The 13298-nt window shown below is 56.2% G+C and overlaps 7 protein-coding genes across 7 annotated transcripts; 2 read left to right on the plus strand and 5 right to left on the minus strand.

Moving 5' to 3' along the window:
* The first annotated feature begins 716 nt into the window (after window positions 1-716).
* Window positions 717-1317, plus strand: BBK36DRAFT_1197311 (hypothetical protein). The gene is made up of 2 exons (XM_024896978.1): window positions 717-801; window positions 904-1317. The coding sequence occupies exons 1-2, from the start codon at window positions 721-723 to the stop codon at window positions 1300-1302; spliced, it is 480 nt and encodes a 159-aa protein (XP_024750943.1). The 5' UTR covers window positions 717-720; the 3' UTR covers window positions 1303-1317.
* A 199-nt stretch (window positions 1318-1516) lies between these two features.
* Window positions 1517-2840, minus strand: BBK36DRAFT_1133181 (XAP5-domain-containing protein; the record flags this gene model as incomplete). Its single annotated transcript, XM_024892075.1, has 3 exons — window positions 2045-2840; window positions 1777-1891; window positions 1517-1725 (listed from the first exon to the last, which is right to left on the minus strand). The coding sequence occupies exons 1-3, from the start codon at window positions 2834-2836 to the stop codon at window positions 1517-1519; spliced, it is 1116 nt and encodes a 371-aa protein (XP_024750944.1). The 5' UTR covers window positions 2837-2840.
* A 271-nt stretch (window positions 2841-3111) lies between these two features.
* Window positions 3112-3948, minus strand: BBK36DRAFT_1197320 (glutathione S-transferase; the record flags this gene model as incomplete). Its single annotated transcript, XM_024896979.1, has 1 exon — window positions 3112-3948. The coding sequence occupies one exon, from the start codon at window positions 3946-3948 to the stop codon at window positions 3112-3114; it is 837 nt and encodes a 278-aa protein (XP_024750945.1).
* Window positions 3949-4905: 957 nt separating this feature from the next.
* BBK36DRAFT_1197323 (hypothetical protein) lies at window positions 4906-6726 on the plus strand (the record flags this gene model as incomplete). Its single annotated transcript, XM_024896980.1, has 3 exons — window positions 4906-5499; window positions 5560-5928; window positions 6003-6726. The coding sequence occupies 3 exons, from the start codon at window positions 4906-4908 to the stop codon at window positions 6723-6725; spliced, it is 1686 nt and encodes a 561-aa protein (XP_024750946.1).
* A 173-nt stretch (window positions 6727-6899) lies between these two features.
* BBK36DRAFT_1197331 (hypothetical protein) lies at window positions 6900-9335 on the minus strand (the record flags this gene model as incomplete). Its single annotated transcript, XM_024896981.1, has 4 exons — window positions 6900-7027; window positions 7085-8076; window positions 8142-8264; window positions 8338-9335. The coding sequence occupies 4 exons, from the start codon at window positions 9333-9335 to the stop codon at window positions 6900-6902; spliced, it is 2241 nt and encodes a 746-aa protein (XP_024750947.1).
* Window positions 9336-9808: 473 nt separating this feature from the next.
* BBK36DRAFT_1116480 (FAD/NAD(P)-binding domain-containing protein) lies at window positions 9809-11286 on the minus strand (the record flags this gene model as incomplete). The annotated part of the gene is made up of 4 exons (XM_024890238.1): window positions 9809-10121; window positions 10200-10594; window positions 10661-11069; window positions 11135-11286. The coding sequence occupies 4 exons, from the start codon at window positions 11284-11286 to the stop codon at window positions 9809-9811; spliced, it is 1269 nt and encodes a 422-aa protein (XP_024750948.1).
* A 563-nt stretch (window positions 11287-11849) lies between these two features.
* BBK36DRAFT_1116706 (siroheme synthase) lies at window positions 11850-12772 on the minus strand (the record flags this gene model as incomplete). Its single annotated transcript, XM_024890263.1, has 3 exons — window positions 11850-12048; window positions 12122-12603; window positions 12677-12772. 3 exons carry the CDS (start codon window positions 12770-12772, stop codon window positions 11850-11852), a joined length of 777 nt encoding a protein of 258 aa, XP_024750949.1.
* Between the last annotated feature and the right edge of the window lie 526 nt (window positions 12773-13298).

The raw sequence follows: 13298 nt of genomic DNA on the forward strand, positions 1-13298 counted from the left end.
CTCCGTCAAACGGGCTCTCCAACCCATCCAATCCATCCTCTATCCACGCTTTCCGACTTGCCCATGTGCCGCAACCACAACATGCAGCCATTCCTTGCAGTTCTACGGGTTCGCATGTGCCATGCATGGGCGCGCGCCTTCTATGCAGCTTCCCCCCTCATCAAGCCAGCGAGTAACGCGCCTCAGATCCGAAAACGTGCACCTCTTAGATAGATAGGCCCCTTTCAGAAATGCGGCGTCGGGTAAGAAAAAGCCGGCATCTGCGTGGGCGCACGCCTTCTGGTTGGCTCGTGGAAACGTGGCGGATCTCGAAAGCCAGGGGCTGCAACTCAATGCAATTTGATCTACTACATAGATAGATAGTACTAATATCTATCAGTATGTAGGCATGGAACCGTAGCCGAGATCCAATAAGCCGTGCTCATGGGGATGCGTGCATGGCACCCCGTCGGCGCTTCGTTTCGTATCGAGGCCCGAGTTGCTGTAATAAGCGAACCATCATATTCCATCTCCATCTCCATATAAACAGACAACACCACCAACGATACCATCACCATTACCACCACCCCCCATCTGCATCTCCTTTTTCGTCCTGCTGCTTCGAATGTGGTCTGATCTGGACCCCCCCAAATCCCCCTCTTATCATCACTACGTAGCTTCCAGCATCTTCGCAGCCTCCATCCGTCTCCGCCGTCTTTTGCCCGTCTTGGTTTCTTGGCCATGCACAGAGTCTCCCTGTTGACGTCATCTCGGCTCGAGCCCACCGGCGGCTTCCGGCCCCACTCGACCACCGTCCATGTCGTCGCCCTTGGAAGAAGAGCTGGAAGCCTCTTCTTAAGCAGCCTCTGTGCGCTTCTTCCTCCCCTTGAATACCTCCATATCAAGGCCCGCTTCATCTCGCAGCCGTCCTCGTTCTTCGTCTACAGTCATTACTGTCTGCAAGTCTACGAGTACACCGTCTCTGTGCCTGTGCACGTCGTCTACAATAACATCATCTCGCGTGCCCTGCTCGTCACCGCCTCGTCCCGTGCCGGCAAACAGCAGCAGCAGCAGCATCATCTCCTTTCTCATGCCTTATTGTTCGCCTCGCAACAGCTCCTCACGCACGGATCCGCCATGTTTGCAAAGACGGTAGTCGACTTCTGGCAGTCCAGGAGGATCCAGAAGATCCGCGCCAAGCTCTTTTACGAATTCGCAGTCTTCATCCTCGGCTGCGGCAACGCCTTCTTCCTCCTCGTCTTCTGGCCGGGCTGGCTGTTCCTCGGCGCTGCCGCCCTTGCCCTGCGGCAACTCGCCGGCTGATGGACTGATTCACGCAGCAAACGGCTGATTGACTGATCCACGCATCAAACGGCTGATTGACAAAACGCTTTCTGCGACATGTCATCAAGAGGGAGACCGCCTCCAGCTCCCCAACAACCATCAGCGACAAAGGGCCGGTTCTCGGTTACTCGACTCTCCATCGTGAGCCCTCCACATCATCATTGACTTCTACACTATCCGATTTTCTTCTTCCTCACTTTGAGGAGAAGAAAAAGGTGTTGCCGCCATTGTCTTTCCGAATCTGCGTCGAGTAATCCATCTCCGGATCAAACTCCTGCCACGTGCTCGCCGGATAGATGTGCTTGTGCCTCTCATACCACCTCCGATCCACCACCTTTGTCAGAGTCGGGTCCTCGTTGTACCCTTCCAGCGTGGAGATGTCGGGCTGTCGCGCCTTGGCCGCTGCCGCCTTCTCGGCCGGAGTCACCAAGACACCACCGCCACCGCTTGTACCCTCCGAGTCGTCGGTTGAGCTTGGTCGGATCGGCGCTTCGGCGCTGTAGTCAAAGAGGCGCTTACCGCCGGGCCCGGTGGTCTTGTTGACGATGAAATAATAGAAGTCGTAATGCTGGTACCGGTATCAGCATGTCTGCATACGAAAAGCGATAGATGGGGAGTACAATGGCTGCATAGAAGGAAACCATGGAAAGAGGGGCATAGAAATAGAGTGGTGGATGAAATCAATCGTATCAGCGGATGGATAGATAGACAAAGAACTCACATGAGGAATAATGACAGTCCCTCTCACCAGCATCAAGTCGTCCACGCCTGCTCGTGCCCATGCTCTCTGTGCATTTGTCTGCTCTCCAACGCCCAGCTCCGCGCCCACCTTGCGGCCCTTGTCCAGAAACACCCAGACAAAGTCGCCCTTCTTCATGCGCACCGTCCCGCCGGGGATGTTGGCGCCGTCGTAAAAGACAAACGGGATCGCAATCTCGGTGGCCTTGACGGCCTCTTGCAAGGCAACGAATTCCCGCCGCAGCGCCTCTCGCTCCGCAGCCTCTTTGCGCAGCGCCGCCTTGGTCACAGCCTTGGGGATCACACCCACCGCCGCATTGGCCTTGATCTTGGCCTTTTTCTCGCCGCCCGATTGCTGCTGTCCATCCTTGTCGCTCGAGGGCTCCGTCGTCGAAGCAGCAGCGCTCGCGCTCCCGGTTTCGGACTCGTCCTCTTCTTCCTCATCGTCGCCAAAGGACAAGAGCTTCTTGCCGGGGTTCTGCTTCGCCTTGTTCTTCGTAGGCTTCTTCTTCTTCTTCTTCAGCGGCCCCGGGCCAGCGGCGCTGCCGGCGGATTCACTGCCAGCGTTGTCAGGAGTGCCAGTCTGCGAGCGGTCCGGTTTTGATGACGTGCCTGAGAGCGCGGCCTCGCGGGCCTCGCGCTCCTGCTGCTCGAGGACCTCGGCGCGCCGCTTGCGGAAGTCGGAGAGCGCGACGAGGCCGACCGTGTGCGTTGACAGCCGCTCGTTTGTCGTCTTGTTCTGGGGCGTGAAGCGCGAGGCTTGCTGGTTCGACATGGCGGGCGGGGGTTTTTTTGTTGATGGACTGGGAGGATGGGGGAGAGTTGAGGCAATGCTTGGAGTTGCGCTACTTGGGCGGCTGCTGCTTCTTATCGGCATCTGCTGCCTGATAAATACAGTGCGATTAGTGTACGGAACCACACTATGCTCAGTGTGCTCATCTTGAGACCCTATCCTATGTAGATCTCACTGAGGATGCTGTTTTGCAAGGCAAATGAGACTCAATCTTCGCATATTGAAACCGATAATAATTCGGAATATCTACCTTTCGTCTACGGAAGCTTGCCGCCCTTCCTCGTCGCCTGTCCCACCTGCGAATTCGTCGTGTCCTCGGCGTATCGCTTGTACACCTCGATATACTTCTCGTCCTCGCTCCAGGTATCCTTCACACTCGCCCGGCCCTCAACCGCCCTCATCCACGAGCCCCATCTCGTCCACACGCCATCCTCATCGCCGTGCTTTGGTATCTGAAGCCCACCAGGCTTATAGTGATCCAGCAGAAACAGCCGCTTCGCCCAAGGCGCCAAGCTTATGTCCACCAAGCTGATGTCCCTCCCCAAGAACCACGGACCGGCAGGGTCCATCTCCGCCACCAGAACCTTGATGTGCTTGTGAATCTCGTCGCGCGCCTCGTCGATGGAATAGCCCTTGTCCGGCGTGTGCTGCAGAAACTTGTAAAACGCCGGAATGATGCGCGTGTTGATGTGGTCTATCCACAGCCGGGCCCTGGCCTTCTGATACGGATCCGACGGCAGCAGGCGAGGGCCGTGCTCCGACTCGGCCGCGTACGCCTCGTCGAGATACTCCATGATGATGGAGCTCTCGAAGAGCGGCTTCTGCTGCGTTCCCGCGGCGTCGACGGGCACGCCGAGGGTGGGCACGAGGCCGCGCGGGTTCAGCTTGAGGAACTCTGGCTCCTTCTTGTAGGGGTTGATTTCGATGTACTGGTACGGGATCTTCTTCTCCTCCAGTGTGATCCAGGCTCGCTGGACAAAGGGGCAGAACCAGCCTCCGTACAGCTTGAGCGGCTGCTCGTCTGCATGGCGAGCTGCCAGCTGAGCAGCGGCGCCGCTGGGTGCGGAGTGGATGGAGGTGTCGACGTTGGACATTTCGTGATGCGTTCTGATCAGTTTTTCTTGGCTGTAGTTGATATGACGATGTGTGAGACGCTGGTGATATCTATAAGAGGAGCAAGCAGGATGAGCAAGCGATTTGGAATCAGATCTGTCGTTGGTAAGAGGTCAGGGTCCAATGACGTTATTCGCTTGCGCCCCGCGTGACGACAACTCCGACTTCAGCCTCTTACATACATATCATGAATGCAACCCTCAAGCTCTGATGACTAGAAGGGGCAGTTAATCTACGTGTACATCCCGATTTACCGACATCATGGAGCTTGGGTTACATTCGAAGCATTGACATCCGATCTGGAGATGCTGATTGCTTTCTTCGGCCTAGGCCTCTCAGCGCTACAATCCCACAGTGGTGCTTCGACATCCGTCACATCGTGCATAGCCTTTTGCTCAGGACTGCTATGGAGAACCGTATTCTGTCTCCCCGATTCATTCTTGCTTCTTCTCTTTTCTTTTCACGGCGATTTTCTAATCATATGGACCGTAGATGCGAGATCATCACCAGAGTTGCGACCGCGGCGTTTCCTAACGGATCCAGTTATGACATCCCCCCTTAGCATGGAGCCAATGAGAGACGTCCATCTGCCACTCCCGAGACCTCATATCTTCATATTGCTCTATGAAACTCCCTGCATAATGAAGTCTCAGTGTTCCATCCTACCATTACTGCTACTACAGATTGAAAACCTCACCCATAGTCAACTCGAGACATTTGATGGCCTCCCGCATGGGCGGCCCACAGCCCCATGTCCAGTCCTCGAGTGAATGTGGTCGAGCCGTTTGCTCGGAGTCCTCCAGCCATTGGATAAGAGCCTTTGTTTACTTTCCCTCGATACAGCTTCAAATTCTCTTGTTCTTGAGTTTACCCTTTAACCTTGACTTACTGCTCTCATCACTGAAGCTTGCAAGCCTCTCGCTCTTGTGCATATGAAAATGAGCTCTCCATGTTCAGCATCGGGCAGCTGCTCCGTGTCAGTTTCCTCAGCATCGGCCAGCAGCTCGCCCTCCTCCGGCAAAGCATCCAGCAAAGAGTCGATTCTCGCCGCTCATCTGGCTCTCCTGAGCCTCGACGGCACAAACGAAGACGCAGAGGAGCTGGCTGCCACTCCCATCTTCACCCAAGCAGTTCTTGACTACGGAGCGGAGCTCAAGGCCAACGGCAAAGCAGAGCCGTTTGCCCAGTACGGCCTCCTCGCAGGCATCCTCGAAGAGAGCGATGCTGCTACCATCAAGAAAACCCCTTCAGCTCACGCCGAGAAAGACGTCCGTTTGTTCTTCAACACGACGGCCCCCTCTAGCGTCTTCATATGTGGCAGTCAGGGGTCTGGCAAAAGCCATTCTCTGAGCTGTCTGCTGGAGAACTTCCTGACACAGTCCAAGGCAAATGTCTTGCCTCGCCCTTTGACAGGCATCGTATTCCATTACGATCCGTTTGGTGGCTCGCCCTGCGAGGCGGCCTATCTGGCTTCAGCCAAGGACATCTCGGTGAGGGTTCTTTGTGCCCCTACCAATATCCGAGATATCAAGGTATGTGGCAAACGCCCAGCATAACTTGACCGAACAGTCATACTTAGACACATTCTGTAGGCTATTTATGCGCATTTGCCAGACGTTGTTGTGGAAGAGCTCCGCATCAACCAGTCGGACCTCGACACCCGCAAGATGATGGAGCTCATGGCCGTCAGTTCCGTGCAGGGCAGCATCCCCCTGTATCTCCACGTTATTCAACGCATTCTGAAGGATCTGCGCATTGAAGAGCAGTTGAATGGCACGACATTCAACTACCGCGAATTCAAAAGGCGTCTGCTTGACGAAACTCTGGCCGCTGGCCAACTCGTCCCCCTCCAACAGCGACTTGACAACCTCGAAAGTTTCATGGTCAAGGAGCAAGTCGTCAAGGTTGCCAACAAGAAGGCGCTGCAGAGCCAAGGCAAAGGAAATAGTTGGGAATCCAAGGTGGGTTACTTCATTCATCATCAGCATAACTAGCGATTGAGACGTTGACGAGACCAACCATATGCATATTGCAGGCTGGCCAACTCACCATTGTTGACCTCTCGTGCCCTTGTGTCACCGAAGAGACGGCTTGCTCACTCTTCAACATCTGCCTGGATCTGTTTTTGCAGCACCGCTCAGACACCGGTCTTGTGATTGCCCTTGATGAGGCGCATAAATACATGACAGACACTGTCGAGAGCGCAGTCCTCACAGCAAAGCTCCTCGAGAACATCCGTGTGCAACGACACCTCGGAATTCGCGTCATCATCTCGACGCAGGAGCCCACAATCTCTCCAAAACTGCTTGATTTGTGCTCCACCACGATAGTCCATCGCTTCACATCGCCGGATTGGATGCAGGCGTTGAAGCGGCATCTAGCCGGCGCATCCATCGCACCTTTGGCTGATATTGGCGACGAGGACGAAGACGACGACTACGACTACAAGGTCGTCAAACCCGCCCTCACTGCCCACGAGCTCGCAACAGAGCTCTTCACCAAGATTGTCGCTCTCCGCCGCGGCGAGGCTCTGCTGTTCTGCCCCTCGGCCATCATCGACGTGCGCCGCACCGGGACCGAGTCTGAGAAGAAGAATTTCTTCGCGAACGGCGGCGGCGGCGGCGGCGTCAAAGTGAAAGATGAGCATGAAGAGCGCAAGGGAAATCCGCAGCTCGTCAAGCTGTCGCACGGACACATGAAGGTTCGGGTGCGAGAGAGGGTCACTCGTGATGGAGGACGAAGTGTTGTTGCTCGTTGAGGCAATGCCTTGTGCTGATTCCCCCGTGTAGGATAGATCATGCGGATTCTAAGATTTCGATGGATTGTTTTTGCGGAGATTGATACTGATAGATGCGGATAATGGGATACTTGATCTGGACATGGCATGTGTAAAGCATAGCAAAGACCATCCGAGTCGGAACCCCCCCCTTCATCATTCAAATCGTGCATCAGCCATCAACGCCGTCATATCAAAGTCCAGCAGATTCCGCAACACCACATCATCCATGTCAAGACTCATCTGATACAGCTCCGTCCCCCCCACATCCTGCAGCGGCGTCTCTATAGAAGACGACAGGTTCGCCACGCCCTCGTCCACATCCCCAAGCATCCCCCTACCCTGCTCGTCCGAAGCCGACGCCTCCTCCTCCACCGCCGACGACCGTCGCTGTCGCTGCTGCTGCTGCTGCTGCTTCGTCGTCAAAGCCATCGAGCCACTGACACTCCTCATGCGCATCCGGTGCCGTGACTTGAGGCGCTGCATGTACGTCCGCGCAGCCTGCTCTCCGCCAAAAATGAATCCAATCTCCGCCGCAAGCCCATCCGCATCGTCGTCATCAGCCAAAGTTGAAGAAGAAGCCACCGCTTCTTCATTCCCCATGTCCACGAGCCTCAGCATCCAGAGTAAAACCCGCCTCCCACGGCTAGCAACCGGCGAGACGCACCCCTGATCCTCCACGATCCGCAAGTCGTCCGCCATATCCCGAATCCGCTGCCGCACGTCCGCAATCGGCAGCGAGCCCTCCACGAGAAGCAGCGCCGCGACCGTCACCGCAACGGAAAATACCTGGTATGCCTGCGGCAGGAACTTTTGCCGCGAGGTGGTCGACCGGTTGGTCCTGATGGCCCCGTACACGGCCAGGGCGTCTTCCGCCGCCTCGATGCATCTCGCCCAGGAGGCGCCGACGCGGGAGGCCAGAAACGGGCGGTGCATTCGGATGCGCTGCGTGCTGATGCACGTCCGTATGATGTGGTTCTGCCAAGCGAGTGTCTCGCCGAGGGGCTGCGGAAGCGCAGGCGGCCTGCCGTCGCGATCGAGCTGGAAGAACCAGGGGTAAGACCTCGTGATGCCGAGGACCTCGTCGTCGAGCTTGCAGATGGCTTCGTAGGAGTGCGCGTCTTCGGCACTGCTGCCGTGGCAGAGATGGCGATTCATCAGTCTGAAGAAGCGGGCTCGGAAGATGTTGAGCATCATCATGGTCGGCTCGTCGTGGGGGCGTGGTTGGAGGGATGAATCTGTCATGTCGCTGTCGTTGCAGTTGAGTGGTAAAGGGACCCCTGGAGACTCGAGCCGTATCAGGGGAGGACGATTCAGGCAGATGGATTGGAATCTGGAAGAACGCTGTTGGCTTCTGATCACATCCAAGGGGATATTCGAAGTAACGGGGACACTTACGTATCGGAATCAACGAGATCCCACCATATCCGGCGCCTCATCTCCTCCTCCAGCGTCCGAGACGGAGCCACGTCTTTATCCAGTCCAAGATTCTGCGCAGTCCTCACAGCCTGCCCCAGCCGTCTATACCATACCATACCATCAGCAAACCACAATTCCTCTCCACCACTCCAAGAGAGTTCATTTCCCAACTTACGAGTTCAGCGCATCAATCCCATTCGTAGCATACCAATAAAACTGCGTGATGGAAAACGTCTGAAGCTGCACCACACACGGCCTCGCCTCATAATCCCCCGCCAGCAACGCCTGATGCGACGCCCTATGCCACAGATGGGCAAGATCTCGTATTGACTCCCGCGGGCACCCGAAGAGCTCGACTGCGTCCGGAGGGACATACAGAGCGCTGACGGAAATGATTGTGAAGACGAGCGCCGCGAATACAAAGTCCAGCCCGCGGTCTGGAGCGGCGGCATCCCAAAACTCCTCTTCATACCTGCGGCGAAAAGACGGCACATGCGTGATCTGGAAGATCCAGTTGATGTGGTCCAGGTAGTAGTTCAGCAACAAGTCGCACAACGACCGCGAGGGCAAGGCAGACCGCAGCTGCGTCTCCCAGTACCGTCTCCTCGCAGCTCCCTCCATCATGTGCCAGAGCCCAGACGGCTGACCAGCGCTCTGAATCTCAGCGAGAAGCTGCGGCAGCGCGGACACGGGGATGGAAGTCGCCTTTGCGTCCAGACCGAGAGTCCGGAGGAAGAATGCCGTGTCTTGGGTATCATCATCACCTCCGGGGGCCTTATGGAAGCTACTCCGGAGGCGAACAACCTCCCCGTCCGCAGATGCCCGGCCCGGCCCTTCTGGTTCGTCAACAGCCTCCGACTCAGCATCCGGCGGCGGCTCTGAACCAGCGGAAGCATCCGTGTCAATATCACGGACGTCTTCTTCCTTGTGGTTGCGAGTACTGTTAGCAGTCCGGCCGCGCTTCGGAGGCGCCGGATTCTGGCGGCACAGCGTCTCCCGGCGGTAGCGGATGCACGTCCCGCAGGGCACCTCGCGGTCGCATTTCAGCTTGTGTCGCCGACAGGCGAGGCAGCTCAGGGGCTTGCGGCCGCCGCGCTGGGGCTTCTTCTTCTTCTTCTGGCCCTCGAGGCGGGAAGCCTGGTGGTGGTGGTGGTTGACCGGAGATTCGGACATGTGGAGGCACCAGACGGCAAAGTTGTTCGGAGATGAAGACGAGTTTCCCCGGTCGGACGGGATTGTTCAACGAACGAGGTTCGTTTTTTGCAGGTAGTGGAGCGGAACGAAGGAAAAGGAAATTAACAAGATGGTTGGAATCGAAATCAAAGAAGAGCCAAGATTGAAGAAGAATTAGAGACTGGGAGTTGGTTTTGGTGGTAAGATTTCAAGTCGCTAGACGAGGGTTCAAATTCAGCTGCTACTAAGGTACAATAAGTTTTGCTGCTCCCTCTTTTGTAGACGAGAAGAGTCACTCGCCGACTACTGACAAGGGCAGATTCACAACTACTGTTACTACAATCGCAAAAGACGAAATCATCAGATCATTGTTTTGTATAGCCTGTAGACAATCAATCCCATCTACCTGCACCATAGCTAAGCTGACGAGAACAACCTGATGCCGTTCCGTCTCTCGTCACGTCTCCCATCTACTAAAACGGCTGCTTCAGCAGATTCTCAAACTTGGCCACGACAGCAGCAGCATTGCCCTCGTACGATTTCGCAATCATCTCATCTCGCTCCCGGCCCTTCTCCCTACCCACGGCAACCCGCACCTCGCCCTGCGCCCGAGCGCCCTTGACGAGCATTGATGTCCGAGGTTGACGCTTCTCCGCAAATGGCCTGAAGACGGATTCCGAGAGACTACTGCTCCGTAATATGTTGAGACTCTTGTCGATGCCATCTTCATGCTGGCTGTTGGGGGCGAGATTCGGCAGCATGGTGCTCAGGTGGTAGCAGTCTTCCCTATTGAGAGCCATATCGTTAGAAGACAAACCCCCCCTTGTAGAATATTGCAAAGAGAAAGCCTGAGCCACCACTTACATGGCCTGATTGGCACCCTGTCCAAGGTGAGGGCTCGTAGGATGTGCGGCATCTCCTATCAGTACGCAACGTCGCGAAAACCACTGGTCCGGCCTCAGCTCTTCACGGTCAAACAGGCCATACTTGATGATGCGCTCAGCCGATCTCACTCCCTGAGCGATGCTGGCGTCCCAGCCATCTAGTAGCTTGCACAGGGCGTCCCGCTGGGTATCCAGCTCGTCGGCGGTAAAGGGGCGCCACGTCTCTTCTCTCTCTTGAGTCTCTCGCTGCGTGAGGGCCCATGACATTGTCTTGGGGCCTACTGGGTAGGCGATGACATGGACTCCGTCGCCGTACCAGTTGCGCATTGCTGCCGTGTTTTGAAGAGCCACCGGTGTTTCTGAAATGAAGGCCGTCTTTTGTCGCTTTGGTTAGCTATTCTATCTTCTGCCGTCATGCCATCTCCGTCGTCTTGGGCATACCTGTGTAAGACCAGTATATGAAGGAAGCCCTTCTTCAACCCCCCTTTGCTTCTGCAGAATAGCTCTTGAAGCAGACTTGATGCCATCGCATCCAACGAGAAACGACCCCGTCACTGACTGTCCATTGCCGAAAGTCGCCGTCACCGAGTCCTCGTGCTCCTGGATATCGACCAGTGCCCATCCCTCCCTGACCTCGATGCCCTCCTCACCCGCCTTCTCCTTCAAAAGCAGATTGAGCGTCGTCCGCTTGATGCCAGCAGCAGGCTGTCGATAGCTCTCGGCCCAGGTGCTCGGTAAGTTGGACTGTCCTAGGATCTCACCCGAGGCTTTGGCATCCCAGAGGGTCGTGAGAGGGAGGGATTCGGCCTTGATGGCGTCTGCGACTCCAATCAAGTCAAAGACGTTAAGTCTAACAATCCAAGCATGAGCGTCAAAGTTTTTGTACAATGCTGATCGATCAAGCTCGGCACTTACCCATTCGACATGAGCATCAATGACGCTCCGGCATTGCCCAGTTCCCGAACCTTTTCAAAGACAATCGGATGATAACCTTTTCGCTTGAGGAGGATCGCAATGACAGGCCCGGCTACGCCACAGCCAATGACCAGGACGGTGGGGGGCGCCATGTTCATCAGCCGAATATCTCCTTGTTTGAACGGTGTCTGTGATGGAACGAAGGCCGCTGGTGCAGCGACAGCTGGGGGTGCGTGTTTCTGTTGCTTCGGCCATGCTTGATTGTCCTCTGCATCTATATATACAGCTCTTCGACGGCCATGGTTCATGAAAGAGAAGTTTCTTCACCGGGTGAGTCAAGCGGTGAGCCGATACATATCAGATGTTCGGGGTTGCTTCCATCCGAAGAAGGCGACCGGAGAATGAGGCGCATCTCCGGTCAGCCAACCGACGCGTCATGTCGCATTTCGGCATCTCGGAGATGGAAAAGCGCAATTCGCCTGAGAGCCTGGAATCTATTTTCCCTCTTTTTGATATCCTAGAAAGAGTGATCGGGTTGATGCCCGAGTAGATGAAGAACAAAACAGAGATGGCCCTTACCACTCATATCCAAAAGACCTGCTTGCTATAGTACATCAACACCGAGACGCATGATTAGAAGATTCCTTCAGCGCGGCCATACTCCAGAACAGTCCCGTGCAATAAATAATCGAACACGCATGTACTGTGGCGCCCATCATGAGCCCACGCTGAACCCGAATGATCCATCAAAAACGTCGAGCTTCTTCACGTCGTTGTCCGGACCGCGCAAGGACCTTAGAATGTCGATATCGGGCACTTTGTTTGCCGGGTAGAACAGCAGCAGATTCTCCATGTCCTCTTCCGTGAGCTCGCTCATCTCTTCCCACTTGTAGGTATCGCTGACCTTGGACATCCTATGCACAACGGTCCCTTTTGTCAGTGTCTCTAGTTGCTTGTAACTCAATTGCCAAAGGCGCGGAAACTCACCATCGCATTCGCTTCTGGCTATCGTCGTGGTTGGGAGCAACCCTGCGCAGGCGCGTCCTCAGCTCCCCGATATTCTCAATGGCGTTCCCAACATTCGGCGGCAACTGACTGGCAATGTGCCGCCGCAGCGATGCCGCCAGCCGCGGCCCCTTGCCGTTGGTGCTGACCATGACCTGCAGAGGCCCGTCGCGGTGGACGCTGCCAAAGTAAAAGTCGCACTCAGGCGGCACGTCGGCGATGTTGGCCGGGATCCTCCTCTCCTTGCACAGCTTCCAGATGGCCGTCGAGGCGGCCGGGTCGTCAATGGCCACCAGCACCATGTCGGCCTTGTCGAGGTCGGACGGCTCGAACAGGCGGTCGATGTGTGTCACCTGCTTCTCGGCGATGCGGAATGCGACCTCGTCGTTGAGCCCGGAGGCGGGGCAGACGACGGTGACTTGGGCGTCGGCATTGAGGCAGTTGAGGATGCGGCCGGCCGCGACCTGCCGGATGCGCCTGTTAGTCGCGATGGCTTCATGTTCATGGCCGTCAAGGCGAAGCAAGCAGCTGACATACCTCACCACCGCCGACCACTAACACGCTCTTGTCCTTGACGCGCCAGGCCAGGATCAGGCTCCCTCCCGGCTGGACTTGGGGGAACTGCTTGACCATTGTCAAGGCGTAGTGACGGGCACAGTATAGGTGATGCTCTGTCCACGCGACAGTGCTTCAGTGCTTCTGATGCAGAACTCAGGGTGCACGTCAATCTTGAATTTCATCCAATGTCTTGGACATGTCCGGATCGGAATTGGGGCACTTTTTAGACGCCGATAAGGCGAGCGGATAGCAGGGGCACGCTGACCCGGACCACTGCTTGTACCGGCTACTGGAAGCCACAGCACCTCCCAGCGCGCTTGACGCACGCCCGCCCGCTGTAATGGCGCCCGGTTAGCGCCCTCGCCCATCGAGCTGATCCCTGTAGCCGTCGAATCATCAGCGGGGGGCCACCAGCGGCAGCGACGCAACAAGCTGCGCATGTACATATACTTGCGCCCACAAGCCCCCCTCACAGCCGACCTCCCGCGTACAGACAGGCAGCTGTCGTTTAGCCCTCCAAGGATTGCTTCCTTTACGTTTGCTCTTCTTGCAACTATGCATCTCGAGGCCCGGATCGGCCTCCTCTGGTCGTCTCGTCGTT

Source organism: Trichoderma citrinoviride, assembly GCF_003025115.1.
Source record: "Trichoderma citrinoviride strain TUCIM 6016 unplaced genomic scaffold BBK36scaffold_5, whole genome shotgun sequence".
In the NCBI taxonomy this organism is placed as follows: domain Eukaryota; kingdom Fungi; phylum Ascomycota; class Sordariomycetes; order Hypocreales; family Hypocreaceae; genus Trichoderma; species Trichoderma citrinoviride.